Source organism: Histomonas meleagridis (assembly GCF_020186115.1).
Source record: "Histomonas meleagridis strain 2922-C6/04-10x chromosome Unknown contig_32, whole genome shotgun sequence".
NCBI lineage: Eukaryota > Parabasalia > Tritrichomonadida > Dientamoebidae > Histomonas > Histomonas meleagridis.
Window position 1 is genome coordinate 533,022 of NW_027150863.1, and position 18,329 is coordinate 551,350.

Below are 18,329 nucleotides of genomic sequence, written 5' to 3' on the forward strand. Positions count from 1 at the left end.
ATGAATTAGAAGAAAGTATTTTGTCGATTTATTCACATGGAATAAAATTAAGTTGTAACTTAAAAGTCGAAGTTACAAAAAATGATATAAAACTACTTAGAGAAATTGATATATTAATTACTTTTGTTATAATATTATTTGGTTCTTCTGGACAATTGTGTTCTATAGTGTTTTTCTGTAGAAGATCAATGAAGTCAAAAAGAGAAATGAAAAATAGGTTACAAAAATTAGTAAACGAATGTAATAAATTAACAAAATCGACAAAATCTACTACAAGTACACAGACAGAAACTATAAATGAGAATCTCTGCGGAAAATGGATCGATGTTCCAGGATTTCAAATGCAAATTTCAGACGAGGCTTTCTCGCAATTAAATATGCTTTTAGACTAAAACATAAATTGTTTAATATATATTCATTTTTTTGGTTTTAAAAACGTGATTTTTATTTCATTGAAATTAAAAAAATTTTTTTAGTGACCGTTTACTTTGCATGTTTTTTTGACGACAAATTTGGTACAAAAAATTTTGGAATAAATGAAACTAGGGGAAATAAAAATTCCATCAACACTCCCAGAAATCAACCTAGTTTACAAAGAAGAAAAGAGATTATTATTTGAGAGTTGGTGTGTTTTACATTACTCTGATTCATTAAAACAAAAATCCGATTTTTTGGGTCAAATCAAATACTGGTTTTCGAAACCTCTTGATTATAAAACCCAAATTCGTGTGTGTATAGGATGTAGTATTTTAGCACAATTTTGTTATACATTTCAAAATGAATGTTCAAAGATTTTTCTCGAAATTCCCCCACCAAAAGAACAGTTTGCCGCTACTTTTATAGCAAAACGTATTGCACGACATTGTAATCGAATGCGAGTTACCAGCAGTATATTTACGAAATTAATTCTCAAAAAAACAAATGAATATTTACAACCAGGGAAACCACGAACTCATATTTATTATGGCTCTGAGTTAATGTTAAAACTTGCTATATATTCCACACGATCAGTTGATGTTTATTCAGATTTATTTTATGAAAACCTTGTTTTGGAATTTCAAAATCAAGTTCCTGAAATCCGCTTTTCGGCTTTTACATCCTTAATAAAGTATTTTAAACTTACACGCCAAAAACAATATTCATTATATTTATATACACAAGCAATTGAAATGGCCAAAATGGGCATTCAACAAAAACATGGGAGTTTATTAATATTTATTGCTCTTTCATTACATTTTCCCGATTCCTTTTCTGAACAATTAGATCAATTTATGGATTTTGCAAATTCATTTGAAACAAATGATCGATTAATAACAAATACATTATTGATCTTACAAATAATTTTAGGTGGCTTATCATATGAAAAGTTTTCAAGTCAACTTGAGAAAAATATCATTAAATATTGGTCACAACATGAGTTAACTATTGATATTGCAAAAATTATTTCATATTCATTTAAGAAAATTCCATTAATTTTAAACAATAAAATTCCACGCGTTTTAAAGTTAATTACATTTTTATTATCTTCTAATGATGAACAAATGTTATATTATGGGTCGAAACTTATTAAAGAATTTTGTAAATATAATATAAAACAATTTAATTTACATATTAAAGAGATTTGTATTATTCTAGTTAATGCTAAATATATATTAAAATTAGTTACAATCATTAAATATATAATAAATAACTCCGAAATATGGAACGAATTAAAATTAACAATAAAAACTTTATTAATCCGTTTATTTGATGAGAAATCGTTTGAAGTTGTTATTAAAATTATTCCAATATTACCTGAGATACCTATAGATTGTATAAATGAAATATCGCCACGTTTATATTTATTACTTAATGAAGGTGACATTAATTTACGTAAATTAGTTCCATTATCAATTTTAAAGTTATCTAAATATCAATCGTCAATACATTCTTATCGATTAGGTACTAATTTAATTACACATTCATTAATCGATGAATCACAAGAAATGCGATTAGCAATATTAAACTCATTTCATGAACCTTATCCTAAGTTTTTATCATTTCCCGAAGTTTTATCTTCTTTTTCTATTTTATTAAATGAAGAATCATTTAAAGTTCGTCAAGCAGCATTACGAATTTTAGGTGGAGTATCATCAATGAATCCTTTAATGATATATCCAATGATACGAAAGACTTTATTAGATATATTATATATCTGTGAATCATCTAAATCATTAAGAATTCAAGCTGAAGCTACTCAATGTTTACCGATAATCTTCTCGACAATTAATGATATTTTACCAATATATGTTCCTGTGTTTTTACCTATAGCAATCCAATACTTAAAACAAATATCAAAACCAACATCAGAAGAAAATGATTTCGATCAGCCGAAAATTCGTAGTCCTTCTTATCAAACTCAAACAAATAGTTTGAACTTAAGTTCCGTTTATTCAGTATCACAAATTTCGACACTTTCTACAAGTTTCTCATCGACATTTGATACTCGGAATTATATTTTACGATCTTCTTCTAGTAATAATGTTCAAAACCAAATCAATAATGAATTATTATTAAAGCCGAATGTTATTGATGAACAATTATCATTTTTTGAAAATATATTTACAACTAAAATAGGTATACATTATATTAAATCAATTGGTTGTATTTGTAAATCGAATTTTGAATTAATCAAAAATAATTATAAAGAAATTGCAGAATTTTTATTGCAAATTATTGGTAACGCTGCACATAAAAAGATTTTACTTGCTGCACTTTCAACTTTATGTATAATAACTGATAAAATCGGTCCTAAAGAAGCATTACAATTACCTAACATATATCAAACATTATTAAAACTTGGCTCGAGAGTTATATCATCTAAAGTTCATTCAGGACTTTTTAAGTTATTAGGTAGACTTGGACCTTCTTTATCACATCAACAACAATCGAAATCATCAAATTTAAAGAACACAAGTAAAGATCCGAATTATTTTGATTTAAATTTACCATTTGATGATTATTATATTCGTGTAGTTGTTACACATTTATTTTTCATATTAGATGATAAAAGTGAGAAATTAATATATTTCGATGCACATTTAGCATTAGCTAAAACATTTGCTGGTTGTAAGCCATCGAATAACATCAAAAAATTATTTATAAATTATATGAAACGATTATTTATATCAATGAGAGTTAATGATCATCGAATGATATATAATGTTTTTTCGATAATATTAAAAGCACCATCAGAATGGATTCAACCATTTGCTGGTAATTTCTATTCATTAATTGAAGAATTTTGGAATGTTGATCGAAAAGAATTATTAATTTTAATTCCACAATTAGCAAGTTCATTAAAAGAAGGGTTTTCACCATATATACCAAAAATTATTACTATGTTATTAGATGAATTAACTACATCTAGTATATTAGGTAATGAAACACCACGAGAAGTCCTTAAGACATTAACAGAATTAACATCGATCGCATTTGATTTTATCTTTATAATTGTACGAAAAATCATTGAAACTATTTTAAATCCTAATTCACCAATTGATACAATATTTAGTGCATTAGATGCAATACGTTCAATAGTATTAAAATATAATTGTTCATCTTATGCATCGATGATAGTACGTGCATGTTTACATAGTTATGATATTATTCCCGGATATTTTAAAGATATTGTATTACAAATATTATATGCATTAGCAGTAACTATTTCTAATGATTTTAATGTATATATCGAAGAATTAGAAACTCGAAAACTTTATGATCAAAACTTAAAATATATAATAAATTCTAAAGAAAAATTAACATTAGAACAATGTAGTAATTTCATATATTTATTTAAAGATAATGAAGAACAAAATAATATTGTGAATTATAAAATAGATGAAGATGATTTAATATCAATAACTCAAATACCTAATAATACTACAACTAAAGAACAATGGAAAACTTGGATCAAGAAATTTATTTTAGCTTTCATTACACATTCTCCAATTCCAGCGATTCAAAACTGTGTAACAATTGCACAAACTTCACCATTATTTAGTCGTAAGTTATTTAATATTTCGTTTATAAGTTGTTGGAGTAATATGAATGAAAATAAAAAGCCTTTAATACAATCGATAGTATTCCAAGCATTAAATGGTCAATCAACACCAATGTCAGTATTAACGGCATTAATTGGACTTATCGAATTCACTGATAGAGCACGAATGCCTTTTGAAGGTAATTTGTTTATTAGAACACAATTAGCTATGCGAGCAGAGAAATATACATTTGCATTATATTGTGCACAATTAGATTTTGATTCATCTAAAAACTTATCTAATACATCATTAACATTATTATTACAAATATATTCACAACTTGGAATGTTTAATGAAGCTAAAGTTATACAAAACTTATTACAAAAGATAACAAAACGTAAAGAAAACATTTATGATAAATTAATATGTTTAGAAGCATCTGAAAAATGGGATGAAATTACAAAAGAATTTACTACATTAAAAGATATATCAAATCATCCTCGTTTAATATTAGCGAATTCTTTTTTGCATTTATCTCAATGGGATAAATTCGAAAAAATTATTTCGAATTTTCATGATAATCCAGAAGTTATAGTAATGAAATGTATATATGAATTATCGAAGAAAAATGATATTAATAAATTAATTAAAGAAGGTTTCCATTTATTAGGTCAACAAGGAGGACCTTTATTTTTACATGGGTTTACTGCTGTTTCACCATTTATAGTTATTGCGCAAGAATTAATTGAATTAAAAGAGTTTTCATTAAATAATAAATCGATGTGGGAAGAAAGACTTAATAATGTAACATGTCATTTTAATACTATTCGACCTTTATTAAATCTGAGATTATCTATTTTAAATCCTAATGAAAACTTGAGTGAAATGTTATCATTTTTAAAACTTGCTCGTAAATCAAATGAATGGGAATCATTTGAAACGTTTTATAATTGTCATTTCATTAATAATAAGAATTTAATAGTACAATATGAATATTTACATTTGTTACGTAAAAAAGGCTTATTTAAAGAATCATTTAAATTGTTAAATGAATTGATAAATCAAAAAGATAATAACCAACAAATTATTCCACAATTATATTATAAAAAAGCAAGATGGATCGCTCGGAAACCAACGAAAGATACAATAAAACAAATAAACAAAATTAAAAGTCTTTGTGAGAAATCAATTAAAATTCGAGAATTACATTATAACACTAATAATTTATGGGCTTGGTCCAACATGAAATTATATGAAATTAATAAAAATGATGAAATTAGTGCAATTAATGCAATAAAAGGTTTTGTTAAATGTATTGAATTAGAAAGTAAAAATTCATTTTTCGATTTGTTACAATTAACAAGTATTTTATTTAGGTCTTCATCACATCCAAACATTTTTGAACAAACGAAACAAATAATAAAATCGATTCCAATAAAGAAATTCATAAAAATTATTCCACAACTTTTAGTATATCAATTTACGTATTCAAAGGATTTACATGATTTTGTCATCGAACAACTTTCCGAATTATTATATCAATATCCAAACTCAGCAATTTTCGGATTATTATTTTCTGATCAATTTGTCTCTAAAAATAATGAGAACACAAGTTTACATGATTTATTACATAGTTTCTCAATCACGCATAAAGAGTTTTATAATCATGCATTAATTATTACAACTTCTTTACAAAATGCTTGCGTAACATTAAAAGAATATTTCTTCGAAGCTTTAAATAATTTATATCAACTTCTAAAGGAACAAAATATCGAATCAGTGAAAAGACTTTGGAATAACGTGAAAAATAGAATAGAAAACCCAACAAATGAACATGACCAATTGTTTTTACAACATTTTAAAAATGATATCGCAAGATTTTCAGATTCATTTGTTCGCTTTTTCGAAAAAAATGTTTTTTCTGAACATTCGATTAATATACAAAAAATAGAAATTAAAAAGATTTATGCAAGAATTAAACCAAGTATGGATAATGAGTATAAACTTAGTATGAAAGAAGTAGCCCCTGAACTTTATAGTATTAAGTCAACAGATATCGCAGTTTTCGGGACTTTTAATCCTGATTCTTCATTAATAAAAATTATATCTTTTAAAGATGAAATAACTATAAAGGTTACGAAGCAAAGGCCGAGGAAAATAGTTATTAAAGGAAGTGATGGTAATAATTATAAGTTCTTATTAAAAGGGAGAGAAGATCTTAGACTTGACCAAAGAATGATGCAATTCTTTGACCTCGTTAATTCTTTTATACCTTCATATATCCCCAAAATTTTTATTACTTCAATTACACCGCTTTCCCCATGCGTTGGATTGATCCAATGGATTCCTTCTTGCGATACGATGAACAAGTTAATAACCGAAATGAGGAAAATTGATCGTAAACCGTTCGATTCTGAGTCGCAAATGATGATTGAATGCACACACAAAAACATTGAAAAACTGAGGCCGATACAAAGGTTTGAACAAATAAGAACAATAACTGAGCAAACTAAAGCGAATGATTTAAGAGATATAATGTGGTTAAAGGCACCTGACGCAGAATCATGGGTGAAACATATCATTAACTTTAGTAATACAGCTGCATTGATGTCAATTGTAGGTTACATTATTGGATTAGGTGATAGACATCCTTTAAATATTATGATACAAAGATATACAGGAAATGTTATCCACATTGATTTCGGTGATTGTTTTGAGGCTACTAAAGAAAGAGCACAATTTGCTGAAACTATTCCATTTAGATTAACGAGAATGATGATATCAGTTTTAGGTCCTGCATCCGTTGATGGATCATTTCGAAGGTCTTGTGAGGGTACATTAAGATCAATAAGAGATCATCGAGAGGTCGTGATGTCAATTTTGGAAATATTTATCAGAGAACCAATTTCAAAAGGTGGTTTCTTCGATTTAAATGAATCAAATGAAATAATTTCTGGATCTGTGGCTATTAAAGAATGGATTAAAAACCAGGAAAAGGGAGAAAATTCTACACAAGCGCATTTGGCAAAAATAATGGCAAGGATTTCGGATAAAATAGATGCACTGGACTTCGAAAATACAGAGCCATTGACTGTGTCGCAACAAGTGGATTTGTTGATTAAGGCGGCAACAGATAAATATAATTTGTCATGTTTGTATCCACGATGGAATCCATTGTGGTAATTAATAAATTAGAGATTTTAAATTTATGTTTTTTATCATGAGAACGTCATTTGGTTTTATTATAAGTGGACTTGTTTGCTTTGCATTTTTCTCAAAAGAATGTAAGTGATATTTACTTAAATTATTTAGAAACAATTCAACATAAAGAAGAAGAAGAGAACAAAACGTGAAATATGCCTTACGACGATGATAATAACTATATAAGACGCTGTCAACCAAATAAACGGTCGTTTCAAATCAGAAAATCAATTTTTTTCATTTTCCAATGAACTAAATTTAAAAAAAATATAAATAAAAAAGTATACACATTCTATTCAATAAAATTATCTTAACCAAATTTTGTTATCTTATTTTTTTATGAGCAATCTCCAAAATTTCAAAATGCTTTTTTGGGCTCTAGAATTAAATACAGAAGTTCAAATTCAATAAATATATAGAAATAATGATGTTCAATATTAATTTATATAATTTTTCTATAGTTTTCATTCTGTTTTTAAGTTATACAAGATTTTCAATATCTATAGACCAGAGCAAAAACTCAAAAATCTGTCTTTGCAATTTTTTACAATTTATATGTTCTATAAATAGGATAATTCTTGAAGCAATTTATTCATTATTGAAGGCTCTGGACAAAGAAGAAAAAATGACTTTTTGAATTAATTTTGCGGTTACAAATTCATCAAGATTTGACTGCAAATTTTAATACTTTACAAAAAAAATTTGAGAGCAAATCCATCAAGATTCGTTCCTCCACAAGTAAGAGATACTCACAACAAGGTATCACAAAAGTAAACAGAAGATAAAAATATTTTAAACATTTTTCCAACAATACTTGTATATACTGGTTTAGATGTGGTTAATTGGTATATCCAGTCTTTTCTTAGATGACCGATTGTGTATTGTATCGTACAAGAATTTAAATGGAAAGTGACTAAATTCAAAGGAAATTTTAAAAAAATTAATATATCTTAATAAAAATTTGTCTACTGTTCTTATATGTTAAAATCTGATATGTATTAAATACATTACAAATAATTTTAAAATTAAAAAGAAATCCATAAGAGGGAAAGTTGGTTGACAGTGTCTTATGATAATATTGAAATTTTTTCATTTTTACTTGAAGAAGGAATGAAAATCAATGATGATATTATTAATGAATCTGCAAGAATTGGTAACTTATATCTTGTTAAATATTTTCTTCAAAAGTATCAAATTCCAACAAATATTTTATCATTTTCATCAGAATCGGGAAAGATTGAACTTGTTAAAAATATTTTAGAACAAGATGGAATTGATATTAATGCTAAAGGTATATATTTTAATAATATGATATTTCAAAATGAAATTTGAAAATTATTCAAATTTTATAGAACAGCACTTATGTTTGCATCTGAAAATGGTCATACAGAAATAGTTAAATTACTTCTTGAGCAAAAAGGAATGGATGTTAATGCTAAAGATATTTATTTGTTTTGTTTGAAATTTATTTTAATAATTTTCTATTTCAAAAATTCAAGTTATGAAATATTTCATTTTGTTACCCAACTTCATTTTTTTTAAAAAATTCTAGCTAGATCACAACAGAAATTTGGATGAAAAACAGTAAACAATTTTTTTGTAACTTTATGTTTTTTTAAGCAGCTAACGAAAATTATATACTAATTTATTCACATTTTATATACATTTTTCATTCTGAATTATCTGTAACCAATGAACTTTGTGATATTTCTGATATTGACAAAAAATTTTCATCATAACTCAGCATTATCACTTCGCCATTATTTGATATCACCAAAATTTTATTACTTTCTATAAAAGCGAAAATGGAATTTCCCAAGCTTTGTTTTTTCCATTTCATCCCTGATCTTTGATTATCTGATGAAACAGAAAATAAATGCAAAGTATCTTTAGATGAAAGAATCCCAATTAAATTCGATGAAAATGAAAAATCAATCGAAAAAATTGATGCAGGAAATGAGCCGCGTCGAAATTCTTTGAGTGGACTTAAATCATTTGTGTTGAATAAACGGATCAATGTTCCTTGTGAAGACGTAGTTGCTACAAGTGAACCACTGTTACTAAATTTTATATAAGAAAGCTGATGTGATGCTGCATTTGTCTCAATATCTTCTCGAGAATTAAGATTTATTATCTTAAGGTTACCAGGCTTGCTTCCTGTAACGCCAACAAGATACAAATCACTAGTGTGAAGAATGTCACATGGTGAATATTCGTTTTGGTGATGATGAATTTGCATATATAATTCGGGTGGATCAAAATTATAGACACGTGTTTCTGATTTGGATGAAAGTATGAAACTTTTGTCTGTTACAAGGATTTTGTAAACAGGACAAGTAGTTTCAATTTCAATTTGCATTTTATTTTCTGCATAATCAAAAACGCAAATATTTTTATCACTTAAACTATTTTGATTTGAAGTTCCTGTGTAAATAACTTTTGATGTATTTGAAAGAAGAGTAACATTTGAAATTTTATAATCAAAAAATTGTTGATGTTCAAGCTTTAAATTATTAATTGTATATATGCCAAAACCATTTTGGTAATTAATAACAATTTTTGTTCTATCATTGTTTACTTTAATGTTTTGAATTTTCATTTTTTTTGTTGTTCTTCACCACTTTTTAATATATCTGTGAAAAATTTGAATGAAAGCGCCTATTTCCATTGAAATTTGTTTCACAAAAAAAAAAAAGTTTTTTTATTCATTAATATTAACGACTTTTAATGTCATGGATCAATTTCATTGCATCCTTAGCATATTTACTTTTTGATCTTATAATTTTTGTTAAATATTTTTTTACATTATCACTATTTAATAGCATATTATAATTTGTTGTATATTCAAGTGGCAAAGAACTTGCGTCTTTAATGAAGTTTAATATCATTGATACCAAATAATCCTCATGGAACAATTCGTAATATAATTTAGAAGTCTGGAATAAGGAGAACAACATTTTAACATTATTCTTATCTTGAAAGAATTCAACATCTTTAGCAGCGTGGCTTAACTTAAATATCGAACCCGATAAATATAACAACGCTTGCGCCAATTGACTATACTCCATTACATCTCCACTTGAATCAGCATCATACGTAATATTTAAATACACATTAAGTATATTCATTGCTATTCCTCTATATTGGATTACTTCAGCATAATTCGAATTCCGAATGATATCAGCGAAACTTGAAATAGGTTCAATTTTATGTATTATTGTTAATATATCTGATGTAATGTTGGACACTAATAATTCCACAAATTGTGGCGTGAATTGTGACATTAAAGTTGGTACTGATCGATATAAATCACCAATAACAAGTGAACTAGCTGATATTAAGGAAGGCGATTGACTTTGTTGTGATTGAAATAATAAAGGAATAAGTTGTTGGAAATAATTCGATGAATTATCTCGTGAAAATTGGATAACAAATCCTAACGGATCAAATATTTTCTCCCCAAATCGATCATGGAATGTAATACATAAATTATATAATTGATAAAAGAATTTATCACTAATATCAGTTGGGATATCACGTGCAAATCGTATAGAAAAAAGCCCATTTTTTAACAAATTAATTAATGTATGTTGATATATTAATAAATGATGGTCATCAATGTTTGTAAATGTTGTAGTGTTAATAAGTTTATCTAAAATTAAAAAGCATGACTGAATTTTATTTTGTAATAAAGAAATTAGTGGTGAATTCTGGAATAAAAGACGAAATGCTTTACATGCAATATTCATGAATTTAGGCTCAAAGATATCAGGGCGATCGAAAAGTTGGAAAAGAATCGTAAAAAAGTTTTGAAATGATTTTTCTAATGGTGAATAATAAATGTTCTTATATCGTGAAATATAACGTGATATGATGTAACATCCACTTCGTGCTCGAATTGTTTCAAGTGATAAAAGTTGTTGAACAAATTTACCGAGTTCTTCAAGTTCTTGATCATTATCATCTATAAGCTTATGATACTTAATTAAATCGCCAAATAATAGTGCTGCTGATTCACTTACTTTAAGATGCGGATCTGCTAATGATACATTCGCAATTTCGCCAGCTTTTTGACGGAATAATTGGCCCAAATTATCATTATCACATTTGGCAATAAATCGCATTGATGTAAACGCAGAATAACGATCTTCCCATTGTTGTGATTGATAGAATTGGATAAAAAAGTTACAGATTGGTTCTAATAATACTTCAGGCGCTGTTTTACAAAACTCCCGAAGTGCTTCACTTGCAAAAATGCCAATCGATTGGAAATCTTCATCATTGTTTACATCAATATGTGAAATTAATGTCAAAATGAATGGATTTAATTTTGTGACCATAAATTTCGTGACATGTTTGTTTTCAATGCCTGAAATCTCAACACACTCCCTTTCAATTTTTGACACTTTTTTGATAAACTGCAGAAACATTTGAGTGCGCCATTGTGGGTATTGGGGATTTAAATCATTACAAAAACAATCAAAAATAATATCCATAGGAGAAGGACAAATAAATGCATACATAGTCTTGATGTATTGGGTAGTTAAGGTATATATTGATTCATGAAGTTGAATATCTGGAATTGGAAAATTATTTAAAATGCAGGTAACAATTTGTTTGTTAACTTCTTCAAAACCACTTAGAACAAGAGTCCCATAGGACGTCCGAATGGCGTTGTATAAGATATCAACAGTAAGCTTTTTGTAAATTGGAGTACTGTTAGAAGATAAGATATTAAAGCAGATAGAAAATACCATGTCACGAGTTTGAAGATAAGTACCGGTTCTTTTAGTGTGATTAACTAATGGTGGGCGACATGATATTTTGAAAAATTCATTGAGAGTAGTAAGTGCTCCTAAGGGAGCATATTCACCATATTCACCCTTTGTAATTAGTGAGTAAAGAACATCAAAGAAATCTGGCCATAATTTTCTTGTAATTTCAATTTGTTCAATGGTTGCAATTAAATTTGCACAGTTACTTCTCATCACCTCATTTTCAAACATTAAACCACGAACAAGTGCTTGTTTTATTTGCATTCTTTGCTCATCTGGAAGAAATTCTGATAACCAGATATTTGATATGAATAATAAATTCGTTTTTGTTGGTTTTAATAAATTTTTAATTAAAACTGTTGCCATTAATGCAAGATTTTGTGTGACATTTTCAGTTAAAAGAATTCTTGCTAAATAAATCAAATATTTGATTTGATTTGAATTCTTGAAAGCAAGAACTTGGACTAATGCTTCTTGTACGTTTTCGGATTGCTGAGCACTAATTATTGTTATAAGCTGAACAAATTGATTAAATTCATCTTCCATTTGGTCGTATGAAATGTCAAATAAAAAAGTCCGTCTTTCAAACTTTCTAAACGTTCTTTGTAAACGTCTTCAAAAATATTTTAATAAATGGAAGACGAAGTTCAACAATTGCTTCAAGAAATTCGAAACGAACATGGAACTATCATGGCTCATCCAATGATGTATGTAAGTGCATTACATAATCCAGATGGTAGTTATCCTGTTGATCAAACTGATGAGTTCTTTGTTCAAAATGGAATTAAATTTTTAGACCCACCACAAATAAATCCCGATCCACCAGAGTCTTCCTTTATCTATTCAGTTACTATTGATACTGCAGGTTCATTTAATCACTCAATTATACCCAAGTAAAATGTTAATATTTTTAATTTTAGAAAAGCTCTTTCTTTTTAAGCATTTTGTTAAAAATGATATACCATACAAATATAAATTTCTTCCTGAATGGTGATTTTAAAAAATTGGTGAATGATTGTGGTCGCTATTTAACGTACGATAGGAAAGTGACACACCAAGTTCCACATGGAAAAAGGAACCGAAAACAAACTTACAACAGAAGCAATTGATAGATACTCTATGTTTTTAGCTGCTGGATATGAAGATGGAACGATTGTTATGAACCTTCTTAGTGATGGAAATATTATTAAGTCAACATACTTATTCGGTCATAAGAGCCCAATTTCAGGATTAGAATTTTCCACCTCTGATGGAACTATTAGGTTGGCATCTTCAAGCTATAATTCTGTGATTGTATGGGTTCTAACAAAAGGAAAATGGAAATATCAAAAAGAATTAGAGTTTGATGAAGAATGTACATCGATTTCATTTTCTCCAGATGGTGGCAGGGTTGCAATTAGTTTTAGAAACGGTAAAATCGAAATTCGAGAAGCATTTAATGATTTTGATATCGTAAAAGTTATCAATGCCAATGCAGATGAAGTGTCTTGCGTTTCTTTCGTTCCTGGGGAAAGTGACATTTTGTGCGCTACTTCTAATGGAAGTTTAATGAAACATAATCTCGATGGAAAATTAATAATGGAGAAGCAAATCAAAGCTCTTCCAATCATTTGGGCCCAACCATCAGGTGATGGAAGTATTGCAGCTGTTTGTGATGACTCAACGATTATTGTTTTTGATCCAAATGAGCAAATGTTCGAAATTCCATTTTCAAAAAAATCAAAACCATTAAAATGTGGATGGAATAACATAACAAACTCACTGCTCATAATAGATGATAAAGGGTTAAAATCTATATTTATGCAATTTCCAAATGGAAGTTGGAAATGTATTTAAAATAAAATTTATATATCTTAAACTCTTTAAATTTGCATAATCGTTATAAAATATAATTTTATTTATTCTTTATCTGAAGTTCTATTGATGCTATTATGTTTATTTTTGAAAAAAAAATATTTTTATTACATGTTTAAAGATAACAATTTGCGAATTGTTTTCAGAAGTCCTGGATAAAATAATGAAATCATTTGAAACAAAAAACTCCTCAAATATTATGGCTCGTGAATCATTTTTTGAAAATAAACGAACGAAAAATTAACGTCCTTCAATCATGACAGACGAATTCACAAGACAAGTAATCAAAATGGTAATAGCGAAATCAGCCCAGTCACAAGGATTTGGATCTATTTCCGAAGTAGCTCTAGAAATTTTCGCTGATGTTGTGATTGAACGTTTATCAAATTATGCAAGATTTTCGGCAGTTATAACCACTCACTGCGGGAGAACAGATACAAATGGATATGATGTATTTTCTGGCTTGAACAAATTTCGTGAAACTCCTGAATCACTTGCCAATTATTTAAATTCCATGCATACAATTCCACCCTTTGAATACATAGTTGACCCATATCCAGTTTCCACAATGCCCAAATTTTATTTTCATTTTAGTAATTTTCGAATTCCAAAATATCCTTTTCGTGCTAACTATACTGAAATCCCTGTGCTTGGTCCAACGCCAGAAGGACTCACATATATACCACCATTTTTTCCTCCTCCACCTGACCAAAGTATTAAGGTGAATCCAGAAAATCGAGATAAGCAACCAATTGACAATCAAATGATGGGTCATTTTATGGAAAACAAACAGACTCCGCTCCAAAGGTCGTTATACAGCTTGATTACAGGTCAAGAAAATGAACAAACATTAGTCAACATTGATTGCGAACTTACCAAACTTGTATCAAATGAACTGGTGGCAAACCCCAATGAGCTCCTTGATTCATCACTGTATTCTATAGAGAGGTTTCAGAATGTTACTAATGATCCTGAAATGCTTCCAATCAAAAGCATCACAGAAAATGACAAAGAGAACAAAACAGTGTTAGCGATTGTGCGCGGACAATGCGATAAAGCAGTAATTAAAAGTTCATCAGAACAAAGAATCAATAGTGAAGATGAAAGCGAATGAGTTTATGTATGTATATTATTTTTCAAGTAATAAAATATAGAGGTGAAATAAATGTTATAACGTATGATAGTAGAACTTGTTATTCATTACGTAATTTAAATAATGGCAAAAGTAAATGTATAAATTTATGTGCAATTCCTTCATCACCATTGAAGTGCTATCGTTAAAAACAAGGGTTGAGTAAACTATTCAAAAGCGGATTGCAAATGAAAACTTGAGAATTTTCTTTTTTAGGAAATATTATCAATCAGGAAAAAAATTACTTACATGTGATTTCATTGTGTTTATAAGATGTGTGTGGAATTTAAGAATAATTAGTCATTTATTAATAATTTATCCTAATCTGGGGATATAGCCACCGCCTAATGAAGATAAGCTTTTTTGGGCGCTATTACACATAAAGCTCCATATACAACTATGGCAATTTCCAGTGCATTGCTGTGTTTGGGCCGGATTGGTTTGTGCTGAATATGTTGGTGTAGTAATTGTTGTATCATCAAATCCTTTTTTTTCAAAGAGATTATTTGAAAATCCTCCAAAATCTTGGGAAAACATTGATTTGTTTGAACGCACATTATTATTTAGATTAAGATTAAAGAACACTCCTGGATCATTAACATCAGCGTTGACTGTAAAGTTTCCATCAACCACATTGAGGTCATCTTCTGGTTGGTAGTCTGAATTAATCATATTAAAAACTAAAATAACCGAAAATTATAGTTGTCCATTTTCATCGTCCAAATAATCAAAAGTGTCATGTGTCCATTCAAGACCGTTTATTTCATCAGTGTACGTTAACATATAAACCCTAATGTCAACTCCTATAAATCGCAAAAGAACTCCTAAAAGAAGTTCTTCTGTATCTCATAATATGTCATCATCGTCTTTCAGATATTCTACCACAACACCTATTTCTTATCGATCAAATGATATCGATCAAAAATATCAAAAACTTAAGACTTCATATCAAAATAATCTTAAAGAGCTTGCTGAATATCAATCAATCAATGCTAAGTTAAGAAGTGAAAATCAAAAACTTTCAAAACTTGTTATTGAACATAAAAAGAAAATCATATTTCTTAATACAAATAATACCAAACTCAAAGATGAACTTCAAGCCGTAAATGCCTATAAAATGCAAGAAGTTGAAAATTACAAAAAAGAAAAAGAGACTGTACAAATTTTAGAAGAGCAAAATCAAAGTCTTCAAGACGACTTAAACAAAAGTATCCAAATATTATCAAAAGTCCAAGTTGCCATGGAACAATTAAAAACGAAATATTTGTCAAAAAAACAGAAATTAGATGAGTTCGATTCTTCAATTCAAACACACCAAAGTATTATTCAACAAGTTTCTAATGCACTCCAAGTTATGAGAAATGATAATGAAAACTTTCGGAAATCTATTAAAAAGAACCAAATTGGCCAATCAGAAACTCTCCAAAACTTAAATAAGTTTACAAAACAAATCGATCAAATTGATGAAATTTTACATAATACCAAAGTACATAATGTTCCTACTCGGCAACGAAAGCAACGAACTAAAGAACGAATCACGTGGCAAATACAAAGTCCAAATCAAAGAAGCAAAGAACAAAACAATGAAAACGACATATTAAAGGAAATACTAAAGACTATCAAAAACGAAAACGATAGAAATAATATAAACATCAAAGATATTCCAAAAGTAATATCGGAAATGAAGAAAAATGGAACAATTGAAGCGCAGAAATATAAAGCGAAAAATAAAGCATTGAAAATGAGAATAGACGAACTGGAAAGAATGAGCTCAAATAATCTGTCAGAACTTGCTTTCCAATATGATGCTTATGAATTGCTGAATGACGAATATAAGAAGTCCCTTGAATTGATTAACGAGCTTAAAAACGAAGCATGAATGTATGTTTATTAATAAACTAAGTTTATGATAAATCATTCGGTTTGTTCTTAAAATATTTTTATCGTTTGTAAATTATTGAAAACCATTAATTTTTGTAAGCAAATGGAAGAAACAAAGTTTTTAAAGATTCACCTTATCCATGAGATAAAAAAAACTATTTTCCAACTTGAACAAAACAATATCAATTTAATTGTACAATTCACTATGCAATACTTTGATAAAGAATTAATGAATTCATTTAATCTTATTATTTGTCAATGTATTTATTCAGCTTTTGTTTCAAAAAGAAATGAAATTTCAACTTACTTTCTTTACTTAAGAGAGATTGCAAAAATTGAAGAAGAAATTGTTAAACAAAATATCCATTTTTTAATACATTTGAACAATATCTTTTAAAATTTGATACATATGAATCTGATTATATTCTTGCTCAAATGTTAGAAGAAAATTTAATTCAATTTGACTTTTATCACAAAAAGAAATCGAAACATTATTTTGCACACTATATGACTGATTCTCAATTCCAGCATTTATTGAAGATATATGGTTCTTGGACGATTGATAAAAATCTTTGCTTTGATAGTAAACATCTTACATCTTCACATAAACAACTTGTGCATGCTGGAGTAAATCCAAATGAAATTGCAAAAATAATTAGAAATGATGACATTGAAAATCTTCAAAAAATCGCATCACAAGAAGATTTTGATTTTAATCAAATTATTGAACCAACAATTTATGAAAGATATTCTTTTATTAATCATTGGAATGTATCACTTATTTGTTTTGCTGCATTTTTTGGATCGATTAAATGCTTTAAATTTTTAATGTTAAATGGCGCTGATTTAAAAAGAGCAGGAAAATATGCAATTGCTGGTGGGAACACAGAAATATTTCATATTTGTGAACAAAATCATTCAACTTTTCCAGGATCTTATATTACAGCTATTGAATTCCACAGAAATAAAATTTTTCATTACCTTTATGAAAATAAGTTTAATGGATTAAATAATATAAATGAATTGATACAAAAATGTATAAAATGTGGTAATTTTGAGATTTTTTCATTTTTGGTAAAAGAAATGAAAATTGATGATGATATTATTAAGGTAATATTTAGATATGAAAATGTTTTCCTTATAAAAGATTTACATATAACAAAAATCCCCAAAGATATATTAGTTTATATGGATTTTGTAAACATTGATCTCGTAAAATATTTTCTAGAATATAAAGAAATTGATATTAATGCGAAAGATATTTATTTGTTTTGTTTTATATTTATTTTAATAATTTTATATTTCAAAATAATATTTGGAAATTATTTAAAATATTTAATACAGCACTTATGAAAGCATTTTCAAATGGTCATACAGAAATCGTTGAATTACTTCTTGAACAAGAAGAAATTCATGTTAATGCTAAAGATATTTATTTGTTTTATTTAAATATTATTTTAATAA

At 27.7% G+C, this 18,329-nt stretch overlaps 6 protein-coding genes across 6 annotated transcripts; 4 read left to right on the forward strand and 2 right to left on the reverse strand.

Moving 5' to 3' along the window:
• Positions 1-6,383: 6,383 nt before the first annotated feature.
• Positions 6,384-7,205, forward strand: GO595_005190 (PIKK family atypical protein kinase; the record flags this gene model as incomplete). Its single annotated transcript, XM_067918405.1, has 1 exon — positions 6,384-7,205. The coding sequence occupies one exon, from the start codon at positions 6,384-6,386 to the stop codon at positions 7,203-7,205; it is 822 nt and encodes a 273-aa protein (XP_067774740.1).
• A 3,771-nt stretch (positions 7,206-10,976) lies between these two features.
• Positions 10,977-12,211, reverse strand: GO595_005191 (putative importin beta-1; the record flags this gene model as incomplete). Its single annotated transcript, XM_067918406.1, has 2 exons — positions 10,977-10,981; positions 11,089-12,211. The coding sequence occupies 2 exons, from the start codon at positions 12,209-12,211 to the stop codon at positions 10,977-10,979; spliced, it is 1,128 nt and encodes a 375-aa protein (XP_067774741.1).
• Positions 12,212-12,631: 420 nt separating this feature from the next.
• On the forward strand, positions 12,632-12,895 carry GO595_005192 (uncharacterized protein; the record flags this gene model as incomplete). Its single annotated transcript, XM_067918407.1, has 1 exon — positions 12,632-12,895. One exon carries the CDS (start codon positions 12,632-12,634, stop codon positions 12,893-12,895), a length of 264 nt encoding a protein of 87 aa, XP_067774742.1.
• A 168-nt stretch (positions 12,896-13,063) lies between these two features.
• Positions 13,064-13,834, forward strand: GO595_005193 (TIR domain-containing protein; the record flags this gene model as incomplete). The annotated part of the gene is made up of 1 exon (XM_067918408.1): positions 13,064-13,834. The coding sequence occupies one exon, from the start codon at positions 13,064-13,066 to the stop codon at positions 13,832-13,834; it is 771 nt and encodes a 256-aa protein (XP_067774743.1).
• Positions 13,835-14,108: 274 nt separating this feature from the next.
• Positions 14,109-14,966, forward strand: GO595_005194 (transcription initiation factor TFIID subunit 8; the record flags this gene model as incomplete). Its single annotated transcript, XM_067918409.1, has 1 exon — positions 14,109-14,966. The coding sequence occupies one exon, from the start codon at positions 14,109-14,111 to the stop codon at positions 14,964-14,966; it is 858 nt and encodes a 285-aa protein (XP_067774744.1).
• Positions 14,967-15,299: 333 nt separating this feature from the next.
• Positions 15,300-15,656, reverse strand: GO595_005195 (uncharacterized protein; the record flags this gene model as incomplete). The annotated part of the gene is made up of 1 exon (XM_067918412.1): positions 15,300-15,656. One exon carries the CDS (start codon positions 15,654-15,656, stop codon positions 15,300-15,302), a length of 357 nt encoding a protein of 118 aa, XP_067774745.1.
• Positions 15,657-18,329: the final 2,673 nt, after the last annotated feature.